This window comes from Macaca fascicularis, chromosome 6 (genome assembly GCF_037993035.2).
Source record: "Macaca fascicularis isolate 582-1 chromosome 6, T2T-MFA8v1.1".
Classification (NCBI taxonomy): domain Eukaryota; kingdom Metazoa; phylum Chordata; class Mammalia; order Primates; family Cercopithecidae; genus Macaca; species Macaca fascicularis.
Genome location: NC_088380.1, coordinates 36,160,111 through 36,181,454, shown reverse-complemented (window position 1 = coordinate 36,181,454; position 21,344 = coordinate 36,160,111). Strand labels below are relative to the sequence as shown.

At 39.6% G+C, this 21,344-nt stretch overlaps 1 protein-coding gene across 2 annotated transcripts in view; it reads left to right on the top strand.

The window, feature by feature from the left end:
* Nucleotides 1-10,837, top strand: part of CAPSL (calcyphosine like) — a 37,378-nt gene extending 26,541 nt beyond the window's left edge. For both annotated transcript variants that reach the window (XM_065546155.2, XM_015451272.4), the window contains exons 3-5: nt 4,590-4,767; nt 5,062-5,271; nt 10,483-10,837. In XM_065546155.2, coding sequence (XP_065402227.1) covers nt 4,590-4,767; nt 5,062-5,271; nt 10,483-10,584 — 490 coding nt within the window. In that variant the 3' untranslated portion in view covers nt 10,585-10,837. The remainder of the gene's footprint in view (nt 1-4,589; nt 4,768-5,061; nt 5,272-10,482) is intronic.
* The last annotated feature ends 10,507 nt before the right edge of the window (nt 10,838-21,344 follow it).

Genomic DNA, 21,344 nt, shown 5'->3' with positions numbered 1-21,344 from the left:
CTAGAGTTCTCTTAGTTCTCCTATTGCTAAAGTTCTCATTATTTTGATAATGTCACTTCAAGTCAACCATTTAATGACTAAAAATGACTTGCTAATAAAGTTCAAACTTTTTAGCATGTAAGGACATTTAAAAGTCTTTAGATTCTGATTACTTCAACTTTCCATTTTTTAAAAAGATTATTCTTTAATTGCTGGGATACATGGGCTGAATGTGCAGGTTTGTTATATAGGTATATACGTGCCATGGTGGTTTGCCACACCCATCAACCTGTCATCTACATTAGGTATTTCTCCTAATGCTATCCCTCCCCTAGTCCCCCACCCCTGACGTTCGTGTTCCCATGTGTGATGTTCCCCTCCCTGTGTCCATGTGATCTCATTGTTCAACTCCTACTTACAAGTGAGATCATGTGATGTTTGGTTTTCTGTTCCTGTATTACTTTGCTGAGAATGATGGTCTTTTAATTGGGGCATTTAGCCCATTTACATTTAAGGTTAATATGATTACATGTGAATTTGATCCTGTCATTATGCTGCTAGCTGGTTATTTTGGCCGTTAGTTGATGCAGTTTCTTTATAGTGTCGATGGTCTTTACAATTTGGTATGTTTTTGCAGTGGCTGGTACCAGTTTTTCCTATCCATGTTTAGTGCTTCCTTCAGAAGTTCTTGTAAGGCAGGCCTGGTGGTGACAAAATCTCTCAGCGTTTGCTTGTCTGTAAAGGATTTTATTTCTCCTTCGCTTATGAAGCTTAGTTTGGCTGGATATGAAATTCTGGGTTGAAAATTCTTTTCTTTAAGAATATTGAATATTGGCCCTCATTCTCTTCTGGCTTGTAGGGTTTCTGCAGAGAGATCCACTGTTAGTCTCATGGGCTTCCCATGGTGGGTAACCCAAACTTTCTCTCTGGCTGCCCTTAACATTTTTTCCTTCATTTGAACCTTGGTGAATCTGATGATTATGTGTCTTGGGGTTGCTTTTCTTGAGGAGTTTCATTGTGGTGTTCTCTGTATTTCCTGATTTTGAATGTTGGCCTGTCTTGCTACATTGGGGAAGTTCTCCTGGATAATATCCTGAAGAGTGTTTTCCAGCTTGGTTCCATTCTCCCTGTCATTTTCAGGTATACCCATCAAATGTAGGTTTGGTCTTTTCACATAGTTCTATATTTTTTGGAGGTTTTGTTCGTGATTTTTTATTCTTTTTCTCTAATCTTATCTTCACGCTTTATTTCATTAAGTTGATCTTCAATCTCTTATATCCTTTCTTCCACTTGATCGAATCAGCTATTGATAGTTGTGTATGCTTCACGAAGTTCTCATGCTGTGTTTCTCAGCTCCATCAGGTCATTTATGTTCTTCTCTAAACTGGTTATTCTAGTTAGTAATTCCTCTAACCTTTTTTCAAGGTTCTTAGCTTCCTTGCGTTAGGTTAGTACATACTCTGTTAGCTCAGAGGAGTTTGTTATTATCCACCTTCTGAAGCCTACTTCTGTCAATTTGTCAAACTCATTCTCCATCCAGTTTTGTTCCCTTGCTGGCAAGGATTTGTGATCCTTTGGAGGAGAAGAGACATTCTGGTTTTTGGAATTTTCAGCCTTTTTGTGCTGGTTTTTCCTCATCTTTGTGGATTTATCTACCTTTGGTCTTTGATGTTAGTGACCTTTGGATGGGGTTTTTGTGTAGACGTCATTTTTGTTGATGTTGGTGCTATTCCTTTCTGTTTGTTAGTTTTCCTTCTAACTCTCTGCTGCAGGTGTGCTGGAGTTTGCTGGAGGTCCACTCCAGACCCTGTTTGCCTGGGTATCCCCAGTGGAGGGTGCAGAACAGCAAATATTGCTCCCTGTTCCTTCCTCTGGAAGCTTCATCCCAGAAGGGCACCCACCAGATGCCAGCTAGAGCTCTCCTGTATGAGGTGTCTGTTTACCCCTGCTGGGAGGTGTCTCTCAGTCAGTATGCATGGGGTTCAGGGACCCACTTGAGGAGACAGCCTTTCCTTTAGCAGAGCTTGAGCACTGTGCTGGGAGATCCGCTGCTCTCTTCAGAGCCAGCAGGCAGGAACTTTTAAGTCTACCGAAGCTGTGCCCACAGCCGCCCCTTCCCCAGGTGCTCTGTCCCAGGGAGATGGGAGTTTTATCTATAAGCCCCTGACTGGGGCTGCTGCCTTTCTTTCAGAGATGCCCTGCCCAGAGAGGAGGAATCAAGAGGGGCAGTCTGGCTACAGTGGCTTTGCTGAACTGCACTGGGCTCCACACAGTTCAAACTTCCTGGTGGCTTTGTTTACACTATGAGGGGAAAACTGTCTACTCAAACCTCAGTAATGGTGGCCCCCCTCCCTTCACCAAGCTCGAGCATCCCAGATCAATTTCAGACTGCTGTGCTGGCAGCAAGAATTTCAAGCCATTGGATCTTAGATTGCTGGGCTCTGTGGGAGTGGGATCCACTGAGCTAGACCACTTGGCTCCCTGGCTTTAGCACCCTTTCCAGGGGAGTGAAGTGTTCTGTCTCACTGGCCTTCCAGGTGCCACTGGGGTATAAAAAAAAAACTCCTGTAGCTTTTTTTTGGTGTCTCCCCAAGTGGCCACCCAGTTTTGTGCTTGAAACCCAGGTCTCTGGGCATGTAGGCACCTGAAGGAATCTCCTGGTCTGTGGGTTGCAAAGACCATGGGAAAAGCATAGTATCTGGGCCAGAATGCACCATTCCTCATGGCACAGTCCCTCACAGCTTCCCTTGGCTAGGGCAGGGAGTTCCCCAACCCTCTGTGCTTACCGGGTGAGGTGATGCCCCACCCTGCTTCTGGTCACCCTCCATGGGCTGCACCCAGTGTCTAACCAGTTTCAGTGAGATGAGCCTTGTACCTCAGTTGCAGATGAAGAAATCACCTGCCTTCTGCGTTGATCTTGCTGGGAGCTGCAGACCGGAGCTGTTCCTATTGGCCATCTTGCTCAGATCACCCAACTTTCTATCTTAATTTCATTATTTCTTCCTTCAGAGCTGTCCTCTAGCTTTCTGAGATGCCCCAAGAATACTCTAGAAACAGCCATTGCTCTGAAATGCATCCTTTCTCCCTTCACTTAAAACCACTAATTGTCCTTTTTAGTGTTTCTCTTTCAATAACTTCTTATGACCAGAGACTGCATCTCGTTCACCTTTTTATTCCTCTTTACAGGGCTTAGTGCAAAGTTTCATGCATTATAAATTCCTAAGCAGCGAATTTTATTGAATAACACATGGTGGCTTAATAATACATAATTAATTTCAGATTTATTTATGTTTTACAAAGAAACTGATAAGTTCACTTTCTGTAGCACTGCTGTCTGTTCATTAATTAGTTATATGTGCTTATTGTTACTGGAACATTATTATTTCTAGGTCTTCTTGGCTGACAAAACAAAGAAATATGTGTGTGTATAGTAATCTGCATATAAACATTTTTTGTTTATTTGTTTATTTTTAAAAGACAGAGTCTTGCTCTGTCACCCAGGCTGGAGTGCAGTGGTGTGATCTTGGCTCACTGCAACCTCTGCCTCCCAGGTTCTAGCGATTCTCCTGCCTCAGCCTCCTGAGTAGCTGGGATTATAGAAGCATGCCCATGCCTGGCTGATTTATTGTATTTTAGTAGAGATGGAGTTTCACTGTGTTGCCCAGGCTGGCCTCGAACTCCTCAGCTCAGGCATTCTATCTGCCTCGGCCTCCCAAAGTGCTAGGATTACAGGCATGAGCCACCACGCTTGGCCTAAATATTTTCATATGTAATGATTTATGTCTATATTAAGCTAAACATGAGTTCACACTGATGTCTCCAACTCTAATCCATGCCTGTTTTCCTATCTTATCTCTAAATTCTCACTTCCACTTTGAGAAACCTGGCTTCCATCTTTGTTATCCATTTACTTGATGGTTCAACTTCAGTATACATGTACATCAGTGTCAGAATTGTTAACCTGTATCCCTGTGGGAAACAACTTTATCAACTAGAGTACAGTAAATTGTGTGCAGTTCCTGTGTTCTTACAGACTCTACTCATTTTCAAAATACTTAAATCAGCACCTTTCTCTCTTATCCCTTTACCCCTTTTGGGGATGTTTTGTTCTTTCGTAATACAGTGAGATTTTCTTGTCACAGTTTGCATTCCTTCCTGTGATTTTCTGACTTCCTAAATCATTTTTTTAAAAATTCATATGCATTAAGGTTTACGCCTTGTTTTGTAAAGTTCTATGGGTTTTAAAAAATGCATAATGTCATGTATCCACCATCATAGTATTATAAAGGATAGTTTCATTGACCTAAAAATCCCATGTTTCACCAATTCAATTATTTCCTCTCCCTTTCATCTTTTTACTGTCTCCACAGTTTTGTCTTTTTCAGAATGTCATGTAATTAGAATTATACTTTGTGTATGTGTGCGTGTAGGGGGGGGTGGGGTGGGAAGAGGCTCTTTAGTTTTGGAAGGGAGGGTGCAGAGAAGAATTTAAGACTTTTGTATTTTTATTTGACGAAACCCTGAGTGTGGATTTTTTTTTTAAAAAAATCTTTACACTTACACCTGTTCTTTGTAAAATTCTTCTTAATTTTTGTGTGTATTTTCTTCAGAGTGTTTAGAATTATGGATGACGATAATAATCGAACCCTTGATTTTAAAGAATTTATGAAAGGGTTAAATGATTATGCTGTGGTAATGGAAAGGGAAGAGGTGGAAGAGCTTTTCCGGAGGTTTGATAAAGATGGAAATGGAACAATAGACTTCAATGAATTTCTTCTCACATTAAGAGTAAGTGGCCCCATTAATCAGTATATCTGGTGAGTTTGGCTTTCACGTGGTTTGGGTTGGCTACCTTGAGGTTTTGTTTTCACAAGTTGTTAGTACACTGTGGGGAGGGGGATGAGCAGAAGACTGTGAACAGACTTAAGAACTTTTTGGAGCAATCATAGTGCTGCTTATTATATAATAGCACACAAATACTATTTCACATCATTGAGGGGAATAAGATATTTTGTCACATAGGATACCAAAAAATCTCATTTGCTTATGTATGTCTCTGCATGTATTCTTCTATTTTTGTAGCCTCCAATGTCCAGAGCCAGAAAAGAGGTAATCATGCAAGCTTTTAGAAAGTTAGACAAGACTGGAGATGGCGTTATAACAATCGAAGACCTTCGTGAGGTGTATAATGCAAAACACCATCCAAAGTACCAGAATGGGGAATGGAGTGAGGAGCAAGTATTTAGGAAATTTCTGGATAACTTTGATTCACCCTATGACAAAGATGGATTGGTAAGTAAAACAGTCTAATCCAGGGGAAATTTCTTCAATTTGAAATTGTAAGTGGGAAATAGGTTCAAACCCTTAAAAATTTTAACACGTGGATATATATTTGTAGTAAATAGAAGTAAACTATTTCCCTAGGAACCATCTAGAAACTTCCCCATTGCCAGAGGAAACTTTCATGTTACTTCAGTTGAAAACTAATATATGTATGTGCACACACACACTCATAGACATATATTGACATATATTGGTAAGGGATCCACATAAGTGATGACCTGTCATCTGGGGAATGTGATGTTTTGATTAAACATGCCATTTTATGGTTATTATATTTATCATACTCAGCTAGTTGCATTCCAATGAACTATAATAAAACATTTAACTTTGAAATGAGATCGTAATTTAATTTTGGGAAACAGATTTACAAGGCTTTTCAGGATGTTTTAGTGCCTTCACACTCATCCTTATGAGCCTCATTTGTCATCACACTTTGTTATGTGGAAATGCCATTTGAAGGTAGTTTTTGGTAAAGGGGATGTCAAATAACAGAATTTACTCTGATTTATTCTTTAGTGTGCTTTGAGATTAACTTACATTTCTAAACTGCACTGAATTTGAAAACAAAATCAACCGCCCCATCTCCATTAACTTTTATCTTCAAGTTACAAATGCATAGCTTGGTAGGGTAAGGAATTATATAGCTCCATGACTGTGTCTAGGCTGAAATGAAAATGTCATCTGTCCTTTATCAACAGCCATAAATGGACTTTTTAGAAAAAAAAAAAAACAAACAACCAGAGCCAGTTCTGTTCTTAGGTGACCTAAGGATTTTGGTGATAAGGAAAGGGGGTTATCCCCTGGATAACAGTCAGCAGCAGCACAACCCCAGGGTTCATTGTCTCTTAAGCCCTTTACAGTACAGGAAAAGATTAGTGGCCCAGTGGACAAGAAGACGGTGGTTAAGGGAAGAAGAAATAAACCTTCCTCTTCTGAAGTGAATGTCCTCCAACTTTTTAAATGAAACTTTGTGATGAGTCTCATTAGCAAGGGGTGGGGGATAGGAAAGTGACCTTTCTGTCCTTCCTGCTGCCATTTCCCAGTCAGGGATGGAGATATACCCTCTATTTCAGGCTGAGGATTGTGGAGGCAGGTTTACAAAAGGGCCAAAATTCAATAGGGCAGCCAAAATCTTAGGGACAGAAATAAAAACTATATGTTTTCTTCCAGTATTGCTGGCCTTGATCAGTGAGATGTCAGTGGAAAAATAGCCAACTGCCATTTCCCCAAATTAGCCCACCCCTTTGTGGATCCCAGAGTGTGTCTGCTTCCTCTCTGCAGGTGGTTCCTTCTCATTGCCAGGGGAAACCTCAGCTACCCTTTTCTCAACAAAAGTCAAAATCGCCAGTTGTGATTCGGCTGATTCAAGTCTGCACACAACCCTTTTTGATATTTATCTTAAGAAGCCACATTAAGCTCTCAAAAGCTCATAAAGGTTATTGAGGTTTTTAGCAGTTATAGCACTTGATGTCATCTGAATGCTACAGACCCTGTATTGATACCCAACTCTGGCTGTTCATAATCATCACCAAGAGGGTTTATTAATAATGTAGATTGCTAGCTGTACTGCAGAACCACAGAATCTGATTTTTTGGAGGGTGGAGTCCAAGGCTTCACATTTTAATGTGTATCAGATGACTCTTACACGCATGCGTATTTGTGATCCTTAGCTCTAAAAGGTTCAGAAATGACTGTTTTAAAATTACTAAATATAATATGCACATGATACCATTTAGCATAATAATGAATCTGGGCAACATTTTTAAGCACATATCAACTGGGCATTTGCTAACAGCTTACCAGGGATACCTCATTTAATAGACATAATAAAAGTTTTCTGAGAAGTGATGTGTAATTCGAACTTTTGCATGCTGAATTGTATTTTAAATGCACAAGAAATTGTTGATGTAGAGGAACTCCATGGTAAAGTCTTTTATGAGGAGAATAATTAGCTTCTGATTTACCTCTTGCAAGTTGAATTATTTTGCATATGAAGATTTTTTGTGTTGAAGCATAGCTCTACTTGAAGCCAGTGTGCTCATTTATGGTTAAAAACATCCCATATGAGGCAAAATTTAAAATAATGCAAAAAATTCAGCATAGCTCCTAGTTAAGGATATTGTTTAAACTTGATAATCTAGGCTAAACTCTCAAATACCCAAAAAGGTTGCTGGAGTTTGCAGCAGTCATGGAATTTGATGTCATAAATCTTGCACTAATACCCTACTGGACTCCCATAGCAGCTGGAAGCCATTTGGATGGAGGTGTGAAGCAATCAGATAACCTGTGAAACAAACTTTCCTTACCCCTTTTCTATCACTAAACCCCACCCCAATTTGGTGAGACATTTACTTCTTATTTTTTAATATCTAAGTTTTGAATTCTTCATGTGTATATATGACTTTATAATCACCATATTTTTAAAAAGCCTCTTAGGACTTAAGCCCTTCAGGGAATATCAGTCTATTACCTCATCCATCTCATAAAAATTTTTTAAATAATTAAAAACATGTTAGGTCTATTACTGAGTGTATGTATTAATAGTAACCTAGATTTGTTTTAGGATTTTTCTGATGAATTTAGAGCTGAGGAAAAGGGATTGTATTGTGACTTCCATTATCCCCATCTGGGACCTTCCCCTGTATATATGATATATACCTTGTCACATAAATGTAGCCTAGTCAAGAGGCCTGCTAAAAGTAGGAGTGCCCAGTCTCTCATTTTTTCTAATATCAAATAAAATGAATAAGGATAGTAATTATTGCTAACCAGCAATTTACTGTGATGAGGGCAAATTTACAGGAGATTAGAGAATTTGCGATTCAGTCCATTCCCAATATAAGTTGAGTCTCAGAAAACAAGCAAACACCTAGCCAAGAGTAACTGATGGCTTTTTCTGAAATGATCAAATACATTAGCTCTGACCTCTGGTTTGACGTCATCTGACTTCCAAGTGAGATTTAATGCTTCCTTTATCTTTTGCTCATCTTGGATTCCTTCTCCATTCTCCATCAGAGCCAGCTCAACTCAGGTCACCCCATCCCATTGGGGGAGTTTGGGATGGAAGCATGGGGGTTTCGATACCAGTCTCAATCATGTATTGGTGTTTCAGTTAGGGTTTGCTTTCAATCCAAGAAATAGGAAATCTTATTAAACATTGGAATACACAAAGTAGGTTTTTTTAAATTCTACTTGATGTTCTCGCTTAAGTGGCTTAAAGAGAACACAGCTGAGGTCTTTGTGATTTTCCTGGCCTTTCCTTCATGATCTCAAGATGGTTGCCTAACTTCAGCCAGCACATCTGAGTTTCAGGCAGCAGGACAAAGGAGGGAGAAGGAGGGAATGAGAAAGGGCTAGAGCCTGCATAAGGAAAGCAAAAGCTTCCCTAGAAATTCATGTCAGATTTCTGTTGTATCTTATTGGTGAGAACTCTATCACTTGGCCATCCCAAACTGCAGCTGCAGGGGAGTCTGGGAAAGTGAGTTTTGAGTCCTTCAACTTTCATGGGAGAGAAAAGCTAGGGACAGGAGTATTACAGTGGATTTGGAGGGAGTCTCACTCAATGGCTGTCACCCCTGGTCGACCATAGACAATAGAAACAACAAAGTAAAAATATTAGGAGTTTGGTAATTTTAATTAAAAAATAATTAGCTGTAAAAATGTTCCTCAAACTGTCACAGTAAAGTGCACAGTCAAAATGGCTCAGGGTCTCGTGTATAATGCTTATACTTTACTTGCTATTTGCTGTTAAAATGATCCACTTACTTTGTTGGAGTATTTCACCCCTGAGGCCTTTTTGAGGACTATGACTTTGTCTTAATTATCTTTGATATTCCCTGTTAAATTATTGTAGTGTGCACAACAATTAACTGGGATGTTTAGATTTTTAAGTAGTAAATTCCACAACCACTTGCTTCCGAGATTCTGATTTAGCAGGTCCATGTAGGGTAGAGCCTGGGGACCTAGGCTTATGACAGGCACCCCAGGTGGTCCTGATGTAGGTGGTATGGATCCACACTGATAAACATTTCCTTGGAACCTCACAGAACATGAGAAAGATAGAGAGAGGGCAATAATGATGTGTGAAACTAAATGTAATCCCTTAATGAGGGAATTGAAAACAGAGGCTGAGGAATCCAAAGGAGGAGAGGAATAAAGAAGTTCAAGAAAGGGGGACGCAAATGGTATCCTAATTTTGACAGAGGCTGTATGCATGTATTGTAGATGTGTATTTACAGTTCAACTATGAGTTGCGTTCAAATGCCTTTCTTTCTACTGCCCTTCCTTATGTTTTTAGTGGGAAGGGGTGGTATGAGAGAGAATTATGGATCCTGTGACTTTTCTTTATGTTCACTTATAATTTCAGCAAACAGGAGAAGGGGGTCAGTCGTCTCTTATGATTCCTGGAAGGCATAAGTATGTCCCCAACTGATCATGTCAACCGACATGGTTAGAGTGTACATATTATCTAGACCTGTCAAAAATAAGACTAATAACTGTTTTTTCTTCTTCTCCAAAGGAAAGTAATATAAAATCCCAGCATAGATAAACACATTAGTCGATATTTCAAAGAGATGGTCATGGGTGTAGAGTGGAGAGAAGCCAGGATGGGTGGGAGGCATGAAGCAGGCGTAAGCTTTTTAGTCACCCTGGGCCTTGAATGAGTTATTTATGTGTTAGAAAAGCTTGCAACCCAGGAGTGTTTAACTAGAAATCTGTTTCTTCACCCACAGGAGAGAACTCCATTTCTGGAAAGGAAAACATCGCTTATCCTGACACAAGGACATGAAATGTTATTTCTGACGTGTCACAGAAAGACAGAAATAACTACAGTTGCAGAGCACTTCCTTCTTACTCTGAGTTTCAGTCTCCCTTATCTGAACTGAGGGCTCCCACCCTTAGAGAAAAGATGACAACCTGTGTCACTTTCCATTTAGGTTGGCTTAGAAACTTTCAAGACTTTCTTTCTCTCTTCCTAGGTGCTGTTCTCACACCATCCTCAACTTCACTTGTTCTTTTGTTTTAGATCAGTTCCTCAGCCATGATCACACACACAAAGAAATCCTCTATTTCCCTTCTATTTACAGGTGCACAAGGTGGGCCCCCATTGACAGAGTGAGAAGCAAAGTTTTGTTTTTGTTTCTAACTTTTCCACTGCAGGTGACCCCCGAAGAGTTCATGAACTACTATGCAGGCGTGAGCGCATCCATTGACACTGATGTGTACTTCATCGTCATGATGAGAACCGCCTGGAAGCTTTAAGCATGTGACCTGGGGACCAGGCCTTGGGACAGCCATGTGGCTCCAAATGACTAAACCTCAGTTCAAAAACCAGAATCATATTTGATTTCACACTCATCCTAATGTTTTTTTCTGTGTCAAAATACTGCATTTTCTGGGGCCAAAACCAGGCAGAAATAAAAGACATCGAGTAGCCAACTGTGAGCTTGCCTTCCCTGAGACTGTTTCCTTTGCTCTAAAATAGAACTTAAATAAAATGAGCTCTGTAAATCTCCTAGTGCTGTGCTGATACATGCAGGTGCCTAATCAACTTTAGGTTTTATCCCTTGGCTATTAATGAAAGCTTGAGTATTTTAATTAAAACGCTCACCCATGGACCCATAGTTTTTTTTTTTTTTTTACCTCTTTTGAGATGATCCGTTTCTAGGTGAGATGACAATTTATCTCTTTTTATGACTGATTGAAAGTCTTTAAGTGTTTCAGTGTCATTTGGGGACCAGAAGAAGACCACGTGTTAGCCTCAATTTCTACAAGAAAATCTTGAGTTTCACTGCCTAGGGTTTAGGGAAGCCACAGTTTGACAAATAGATTTAAAATGATTTATTTAAATAGTCATTTTAAAGACTAGTGTGAGAGAGGAGGCCATTTCTTTGAGCAGTAGATCCACGACTGTTCACAGTACTCCTGTGGCTAAAGTTTTGAAACTGGACTGGGCGCCCAGATTTTATGTGGGACATCTTGCCCTGTGTGTGGGCAGGCTATCCCAGAAAGCCTTTACCTGGTGGAATGTTTACCTCTTCTCTCTCTGCTTTCTGCCAATTATGTTGAAATCCCCACCAGCGAGGGCTGGGTGCAGTGGCTCATGCCTGCAATCCCAGCACTTTGGGAGGCTGAGGTTAGTAGATCACCTGAGGTCAGGAATTCGAGGCCAGCCTGTGCAACATGGTGAAAACACTGTCTCTACTAAAAATAAAAAAAATTAGCTGGGCTTGGTGGCACATGCCTGTAACCCCAGCTACTCCAGAGGCTGAGACATGAGAATTGCTTGAACCCGGGAGGCAGGAGCTGCAGTGAACTGAGATCATGCCAATGCACTCCAACCTACAGCAAGACTCTGTCTCAAAAAAAAAAAAAAATTCCCACTAGCAAAAGGAGATTGCGTGTGACACAGACTAGGATCACAATAATATTCCAAAGCAGGTTTTCCATCTTGACGCTTCACAGCTTAACGCCTCCTCCTCCCAGCACTAAGCTTTGGCTTCATATCGTTAATGTGTAGGACTCTGTCCATGAAAGGCTACTAGAAGCAAAGACAGCCCAGAGGCTGGAAAATAGATAAGGAAACTACAGCTCTCCTTCTGTGTATTCTGCATCTGGGGCCAGAGATAAAAGCACAGTGACTGGTCTCTGGTTATGGTGCTAGAGACAATGTCCACCCACCTTGCTGCTAGGTGAAATACCTCCTTTTGCCTCTGTCCTTAGCTGTACTCATCCCCCAGTTTGGAGACATAGACTGAGTTAATAGTCCTCTTTAAGATCTTATATATTTAATTGGCTCTGGATTCAGGGTTTGAACACACTTGCCATATTTTGTATCAATTCACTGTTTAGGTTTTATTTCATAGGCTTGGAAGTTGAGATTCGGATATGTATTGATTTAAAACATGTGAAAATCAGTGTTGCTACATAAGCATTATAGCAGTTATTAAATAACTTGATGAGATGCTCAACTTTTTCTTGAGGATGGGTGCATCCCTGTATTACCAGAAACTAGTTTTTTTTTTTTTCTTGATTGCACAAGTCTGATTTTGTATTGGATTTATTATCTCTGCTCATAGAGAGATTGGTTGGGCCAAAGATATCAAGTGTTATGAAGAAATGTGTAGAATTATGGAGAAAAGCAGAAGAAATCGTGAAGAAATGTATAGAAAAAAAATCCATGTATTTTTGCAGCCTGCACCTTGCAGATTGTGGCTAAGGAGAGGTCCCCTGTTTCCTGGGGATGGTGGGTTTCAAACCTTTTGCTCTAGAAAGATTCTTGTCTTTGATTCTGGGTATGACTCATGCCTCAGCTTAACTGGGGCTATAGAGTGAGCATGTGATTCTGAGCAAGGACTAGGTTGCAGCTATCAGCTTAGCCTTCTCCGGTGATACTTTGCTTCCTGTCTAATGGGGGCACGGGGCACAGCTATCCAATTTCAGATAACCCCTACCTCATAGTGTATTTGGTCATATTTAGTTGCTTCTCTTCTAGCGCTTTGGGTTCTGGGCCCATGAGCAAGGTTCCACCAAGGCCCTTTCACCCTCTGGAAACAAAGTCTGCTAATAACCTAATGGTCAAGGGTCACTGCACTCCAATTCTCATTCTCCTCTATGGCTTCTGGCACAGTCAGGAATTGTGCATTATTTAGCTCTACTCCTAGTAGAAGTGGGAGGAACATAGAAGAGACATTTAAAGAAATCATTTGCTAACACTCTTCTGGATATATTTTTGGTTATTTAACTTACAGATTTTAAAGCTTACTCTGTTTACAATTTTAAAAATAAGCCCTTAGTTCAGAAGATAAAACACAATAAAAAATTGTCAAAACATCCCCCAGGAAAACCTCACCTGTTGGATCTGGTCCTCAGATGGAAAATTAAACAAGCCAAAGAAAAGAGAATGAAATTAGCGACTTTTTATGAGACAAGAATGATGTATGCAAACATTCTGAGCATGAGAGTTTGTCAGAACAAGCCACCCATAACAATACTGAATTTGGATTTCTAACTCTAACAAAGGCAAACCCATGCAACAATGGCCAGAGACTGACTCTCTGCTGCTGTGCACATCGTACCTGGATTCCATTCACAGTGCAAATGAGAAACCCAGAATGTACAAGCTGTGCAAGCTAAAGTGTAGACTGAGGCAGAATTCTTTCTGCTGGTCTGTGGGACTGGTTTTCACAGTGATATAAACTGTGATAGGATCTTCTGAGGCACAGATGGCACTTTGGAGGACCATGTACTTCTTCTGTGTGGTTTGGCAGCAGGCATGGAGTCACATTTCATACCCTAATCATGCTTTTCAAAGTCAGAGCTGGGTGTTCTCCAAGTAGGCTGCAGATTGACTTGGCATACATCATGGCTTGCAGGGGGAAATACATCCCATCAATAAATATTTTTTGAGATACATGCTTTTTTCTAGGCTGTGGGGACAGAGCAGTGAACTAGAATAATTGCAAGCAAAACCACTGGCTTTCAAACCAAACTAACAACCCACAGTTGTTAAGAGATCAAAGAGGGTAGAGAGGGAAGAGAAGAACAGGCAACCAAATTCCCCTCCCAGAATCTCATTCAGCCTCTGAAGCAAGTACAGTTGGAGCCCTTTCTATGGCACTGTGTTGGGGAGTGACGTAATCAATTTCATGAACACAGACAGCCTATCAAGACAATGCAAGGAAAATCCCTCTCTATATTTGGAGGCAGATAATTGTCTTGGCTCTTTAATTCTCTTGGCCAAAGTAGATTGTCTCACTGAGCCATGAGAGTACAAGTAGGTAATAATTCCACTCTCACTAAACTACCTGCAGATGCAGTCTATGTTGAAGTTTAATCAAATGGAGAGAGATAATTTACCAGATGTATTCATAGATGGTGTGTGGGGGCCCTTCTACCTCTGCTTCCTGCAATTCTATTAACCTTCTCTGAGTAGTATACCTTTTTTGGATTTACGCATATCTATTTTGTTATTGTTTTTATTTATTTTTTTTTTGATATGGAGTCTCGCTCTGTCGTCCAGGCTGGAGTGCAGTGGTGCCATCTTGGCTCACTGCAACTTCCATCTCCCAGGTTCAAACGATTCTCCTGTCTCAGCCTCCAAGTAACTGGGATTGCAGGTACCTGCCACTACACCCAGATAATTTTTTTGTATTTTTAGGAGACAGGATTTCACCATGTTGGCCAGGCCAGTCTCAAATCCCTGACCTCAGGTGATCTGCCCGCCTCAGCCTCCCAAAGTGTTGGATTACAGGTGCGAGTCATCACTCCCGACCATGTGTATCTATTTTGAATACAGATATGAAGAACCTCATATTTTCCAATTTTCCAAATTGGTCAACAAACTTGCTTTCCTGGAGATTATTGATTGTTCTTTTAAATTAAGATCCTGTTGAATGAAGCAGCAAAGTTTTAAATCCTAGAAATGCTTAAGACTCAAAGAAAAAACAACGGCATCAGGGGTCTGACAGATCGCCATATAATGTTGTTGAGTTTCGTGTAACTGATCCTTTTGAAAGCCAATATTTCTCAGCATGATTTTACTCCTCCAAGTCACTTACACGAAAACTATGTAACTTTGATAGAGGTAACTGGTTCTTTTATTCTGAAAAAATTAAACCCACCTAGTTAACCCCTAAAATTATATATTCTAAAACAGATGATGGGTGAGATCTGTTGAAAGAAACATAAACAAATGATTGATGGGGTTCTGAGAACATTGCTGTGTGAGAAGAATTCTTTTTGCCATTTCAGCTGGTGTGGTGAGAGGTTGTGGTGAAACAGCTCTTCCTCTCTGAGAATAGCATGACCTTCTTGTTTAATTCTCACACCTGCCTCGCCAAAGCCATATCTTTTCCCCTGAGCAAAGTATAGTGGAAGAACCTCTTCAGGAGTGAAACTCACTGAAAATACGAGCAGTCAACCAGTAAACAAGGTTTTAACACGGACCTTGCAATGACCAGAAAGGTAGAGTTCATCGGGGAAAAAAAGTCTCAACACGTAATAGCCTTTTTAAAAAATTTTGTATTAGATTCTTCTTTTGATTCTTCCTAATGGAATTTATTTATTGTTTCTCTGGGATATTTCAAAAATCCTAGCAGCCACTGAACATTGTTGATGCCATGTGAGTTTCACGAAAGTCCCCGTGAGCACCACGGGCTTCCAGCTCCGTCTCCCGACACTAGAAGTGTGACACTCAGCTCAAAAACTCCAAGGATCACATCCAGCTTTACATTATGCCACCATATAACTGTTACTCATTTCCAATTTTGTTCTGCTCTAGACCCTGTAATAAATGTACCAGGGACCTTGTGACTCAGAGCTCAAGCACTTTAAATTTGAAGAAAGAATTGAATATATAGTAGTTTATTATCCTGTACTCAAAGACTTGAGTAACTTTTTCTTTTCTGACCTGAATACTTGGCATTCAGAGCCTGCCGTTGACTTGGGAACATCTTGATCTTAAGCTTGAAAGGTTTGAGTTGCTGAACTCCTGGAAACACTTAGGCGACATGTGGAACTAATGACAATCCGCAACCCTAGAGAGACTTAGAACAGGATGAGGACCTGGAATTGAGAGAAAATGACAAATGCAGGAGGGACTTGCTCCTTCCAGCTATAGTGAGTCTCAGAGTACTTCCTGTTGATGGGATAAAGTGCTACACAATCGGAGGTTATTATCAAACGTTAGCCATTACCTTACTAACCGGCTCGCTCCTTTTGTTTCCAAGGGAACTGGGAAATAATGTACCATTCCACAAATGTCATACTTAGTTATGCTTAAAATCTCATTTAGCAATATTACTCAAAATCCATTTATTTAAGTTTATTATTGAAGTGGCTAAGTGTGTTTAGCAAATCACTGTGAATTCAGCCTCTACTAATTGAGGTCATTTAGACAGGGTTTGAGTGGAAGTTTACTCCTATTTTATCTGTACCAGAAAAAAGAGAGAATGGAGGTTGTTAAGCAAGTCAGCAATGCAAAGACTGTAAGGGCTGTGCCTACATAGGCCAAGTACCTGTAAAACATATATACATTCATATAAATATATTTCCATATATTCATATATGTTTTACAAGTACTTGGAGCTATCTATTTGCATATAAATATAATTAGTACGCTAGTCATAAAATGTTTTCACATATCTTTTAAAATAGTCCTAGGTTAATTGTTAATTGGCAACAGTTTATTGGACAACTATAGCTCAAGCTGTTTTCTAGATAGTGAAATGTTTCTATTATGTAAATCCTATCTTGATAATATTTTTAAATAGAAATTGAATAGACATTGAAGCTGAAAACAACATTCTGCTTTATAAGGAAAAAATTTTCATGATATTTATGGTGTAAATTTTTATATATTTTATTTGAAAAGCTACAGGTGTTTCTAGTGGTAAGCTATACATGCATTGAAAGCAAGAACTTGGCTTAATAAAAAGAGCTGAAATATCATTTCTAGCAATGAAAAATTGAGCAGTTCTTGAGTTACAAAGTTAGATATGATTTAATTTATAATACCAGCTTTGTCATTTTTTTACATTATCAGACTGCACTTTGCCATTAACTTGGTTCTAATTTAATATCATCTCTTCAATTTAAGGTTTGAAGCATTAGCAACTATTGCAACAAAAGACTACATCTGGCTGCGCGCAGTGGCTCGTGCATACAATCCCCCCACTTTGGGAGGCCCAGGTGGGTGGATCACTTGAGGTCAGGAGTTCAAGACCATCCTGATCAGTGAAACCCCGTCTCTACTAAAAATACAAAATGAGCTGGACGTGTTGGTGCATCCCTGTAATCCCAGCTACTTGGGAGGCTGAGAGGCAGGATTGAACCCAGGAGGCATAGATTGCAGTGAGCCAAGATCGCGCCATTGCACTTCAGCCTAGGCAACAAGAGTGAAACTCCATCTCAAAACAGCAACAACAAAAACCCCCAAAACACATCTAGTTCTGTATTTCAGTTTTTTTTTTTAATTTATTTTTTACTTTTGTTATTTCCATAGGTCTTTAGGGAACAGGTGGCGTTTGGTTACATGAGTAGATTATTTAGTTATGATTTGTGAGATTTGGGTGCACTCATCACCCGAGCAGTCTACACTGTACCCAATTGGTACTCTTTTATCCCTCACCTCCCTCCCACCTTTTTCCCTGAGTCCCCAAAGTCCGCTGTATCATTCTTATGTCTTTGCATCCTCATAGCTTAGCTCCCACTTATGAGTGAGAACATATGATGTTTGGTTTTCCATTCCTGAGTTACTTCACTTGGAATAATGGTCTCCAATTCCATCCAGGTTGCTGTGAATGCCATTATTTCATTCCCTTTTATGGCTGAATAGTATTCTGTGGTGTGTGTGTGTGTGTGTGTGTGTGTGTGTGTGTCCTTTATCCACTCATTAATCAATGGGCATTTGGGCTGGTTCCATATTTTTGCAGTTGTGAATTGTGCTGCTATAAACATGTGTGTGCATGTGTCTTTTTTGTATAATGACTTCTTTCCTCTGGGTAGATACCCAGTAGTGGGATTGCTGGATCAAATGGTAATTCTACTTTCAGTTCTTTAAGGAATTTCCATAGTGTTTTCCATAGTGATTGTACTAGTTTACATTCCCACTAGCAGTGTAAAAATGTGCCCCTTTCACTGCATCCCCGCCAACATCTATTTTTTTTTTCATTTTTTGATTCTTGCAGCAGTAAGGTGGTATGTCATTGTGGTTTTGATTTGTATTTCAGTTTTAAAGTGTTTCCAAAAAATATTTCTTCTTATTAGCAAACACATAACGTATCATACTTCTTTAAAAGTATTATATTTCCTTGACAGTGCTTTTGGATCATTTAAAAACGTTATTTGTGTGATATTTCAGTTACAGGTGATGACATTTCTTCTTTGAAAATCATTCAGGCCTGTTCACATTCGCTCATGAGTTCACACTCGCTCATGTTCTTAAAAGAGCAAAACATAATTACTCATAAAACTATTATTTTGACAGTCAAGAATGAAAGTTTGAACACTTGATGTTAATATTACTTTCTTGCAGGGATGAACTACTTCCATCTAGCAGACCGAGCAAGTTTCCAGAATGCCCAGTCTTTGAGTGGTGCTTCTAGGACTGTAGGAATAGTATGACTGTATATGCTGGTATTAAGGAATTGGGGAGGTTAAGAGGGAGGAGAGAGAGATGGAATTTAGAGGCTGATTCCTACTCTTTGCATCTTTGCTCTTAACTTCATTGCCCAGCATAGGAAGCACAAGTCCAACCATAAAATGTTAACATGCATCCTGGCCAAATTGAGAAGTGGGTAGAGTTGACCTTCCAGTGCCTCCTATAGGGCTAGTACCTCTGTACTCTGCCACTGAATGTCAGGCATCATGTACTTCTGGGTGCACAAGGATTCTGGGAGTACCCATTCTCTAGTTCTATTCCTACCTGTGTGTTTTGTGTAGACTCCCTTTCACTAAAGCACTTTTTATCTGTTCATTTATGCTGTAAATTTCTACACCCTAAAATGCTATTAATAGTCATGAGAGTGGTTATACAATGTCCATTCTAGAGCACTACTGTCCCACAGAACTTTCTAAAATGGTGGAATTGTTCTATATCTGTGCTCTCCAATATGACAGCCACTAGCCACATATGGCTAGTGCAACTGAGAAGCTGAATTTTTCATTATATTTTATGAATACATTCACATTCATATTCATTTTATGAATGTATTCATAAAATATAAAATATGAATACATTCATAAAATATAAATATGTTCATAATATCAATTATAAAATATACTAATATTTAAATTTAATAAATAATTATTAATTTGATAATCATTAAATAAATAATTTAATTAATATATTAATTAGTATGTTAATATTAATATAAAATATATTTTATAATCTATATTATGAATATATTCATAAAACATATATTATAAAATATATATTGGTAAATGTGTATATTTTAATCAGTGTAAATTTAAATAGCCACATGCGGCCAGTGGCTACCATATTGGATAGTACAGTAGAGATCTAGAAATCTTATCTTAATGTACAAAGTGATGGCCATGAGGGAACTGTATGTGGCCAGTGAGCAGGTGAATCTTTGGCTACCCTTGCACATGTCCCATCTCAGTGAGCCATCTCAGCAGGGACAGGCAAGCCAGGCTCTCCTTGCCTAACTCGAACCTGCTTGATTGACAGTGGCAAATGACACTCAATAGAAGATATCTTGGAGAATGTAAAATGCTCTTTCATGACTCACATATTTTGACACCATTTCCTTCTTTCTTTTCTTGCCTTTTTCTTTTCTTCAGGTTTCAAAAGAAGACTTTGTGAATTATTATGCAGGTGTCAGTGCTTCTGTTGACACTGATGCCTATTTCATTTTGATGATGACAAAATCTTGGAGATTATAACTTTTGCCTATTAATTCTTTTGGAAATCAGGGACTCCCAGAGTGGAATGAGTTTGAAAGAATTCCAAGCTATGGATTTGGATCAGGTGTAAACTAAATTTCCTAAAAGATCTGGAATTTTAAAAGCAATAAATAGATCTTTGGTCATCTTAATTATCTGGAATGTGTTCATTTTTATAAATGTCTGAGATTATATTTTTAAGTCATGAAGGAAGGAAGAAGGGAGAAAGGAAGGAGAGAGAAAGGAAGGAAGAAAACCATGAAGTGATATTGGGAAGTGGCTCCCAGGTAAAACAATCTGCTTGTTGTTATAGATGTTCCTCTTATAGGTGTAAATGTAGCTGCTTCCTCACACTTTCACTTTACAGTCTTGGAACTCCATAGCAGAAGGTGATAATACAGGGATTAGAAGAACCTCTAACTGTGTAAAATGTCCTGAACTTATTTATTTTAATCTTGGTGAATACAAATAAAAGAACATTTATTTTATTCTGAAATGTATGAGTCTTTTTTGATTTTCAGATTTTAATGCAAATTTCCACACGTGCTTAAACAGGGGACATAAGTGCCTCTGGTAGGAAAAGGAAGGTGAGCTCAGCTGGCCCACTTGGTTGAAGGCTGGGCTTTCATGGAGTGATCTCACTTACTGGGTCAACCTATTAGGAGGAAAAAGAGTGCAAGGGAAAAAGGAAGTGCCTATTGCAAACTTCAGAGGCTTTTTGGAGCTTTAGGTTAGATTGGAGAGGAGGACTTTAAGCCTGTTTTGGGGAATTCATCTTTTTGAACCCACTTTTAGGCTCCTTCGCCAGACAGGTGATGTCAGGTTTTTTTTGACTGATTTCTCTCCTCCATTAATGGCTTCTTAGGTAGCAAAAGCAGCTCTGAGTGGATTGCACACACCTATAAACCCTTCACCTTGGAAAAGGGGTAGAAGTATGGGAAAAGGGTTGGAAGGGGAAACCTGTGCTTCTCAGGCTTTAATGAGCACATAGATCACCTGGGGGTCTTGTTACCCTGCCCATTGTTTTTTAGAAGTCTGCGTGGGGGACTGAACTTTTGCCTCTAAGAAACTTATTTATTTTATTTTATTTTTTTGAGATGTAGTCTCGCTCTGTCACCCAGGCTGGAGTGCAGTGATGCGATCTCCACTCACTGCAAGCTCTGCCTCCTGGGTTCACACCATTCTCCTGCCTCAGCCTCCCAAATAGCTGGGACTACAGGTGCCCACTACCATGCCTGGCTAATTTTTTTTTTTTGTATATTTAGTAGAAATGGGGTTTCACCGTGTTAGCCAGGATAGTCTCGATCTCCTGACCTTGTGATCCACCTGCCTCTGCCTCTCAAAGTGCTGGGATTACAGACGTGAGTCACCATGCCCGGCCAACCTCTAACAAACTTCTCTATGATGTTGATGCCTTTGGTCTTCAGAAAACACTTTTGAGTAGTGAGGGGAACAGTGTATATTTCCAGTGTGTTTTTCTTATTATTTGCCCACCTTTGGTTGGCCGTAATAGTTTGTGCTTTTTGACTGCTGGGCTATCCCTTTGTCTTTAAAGTTAGGAACTTATGAAAGAAATAGAAAAAAAAAAAAAAAGTACCTCCCAGGTATGTGTA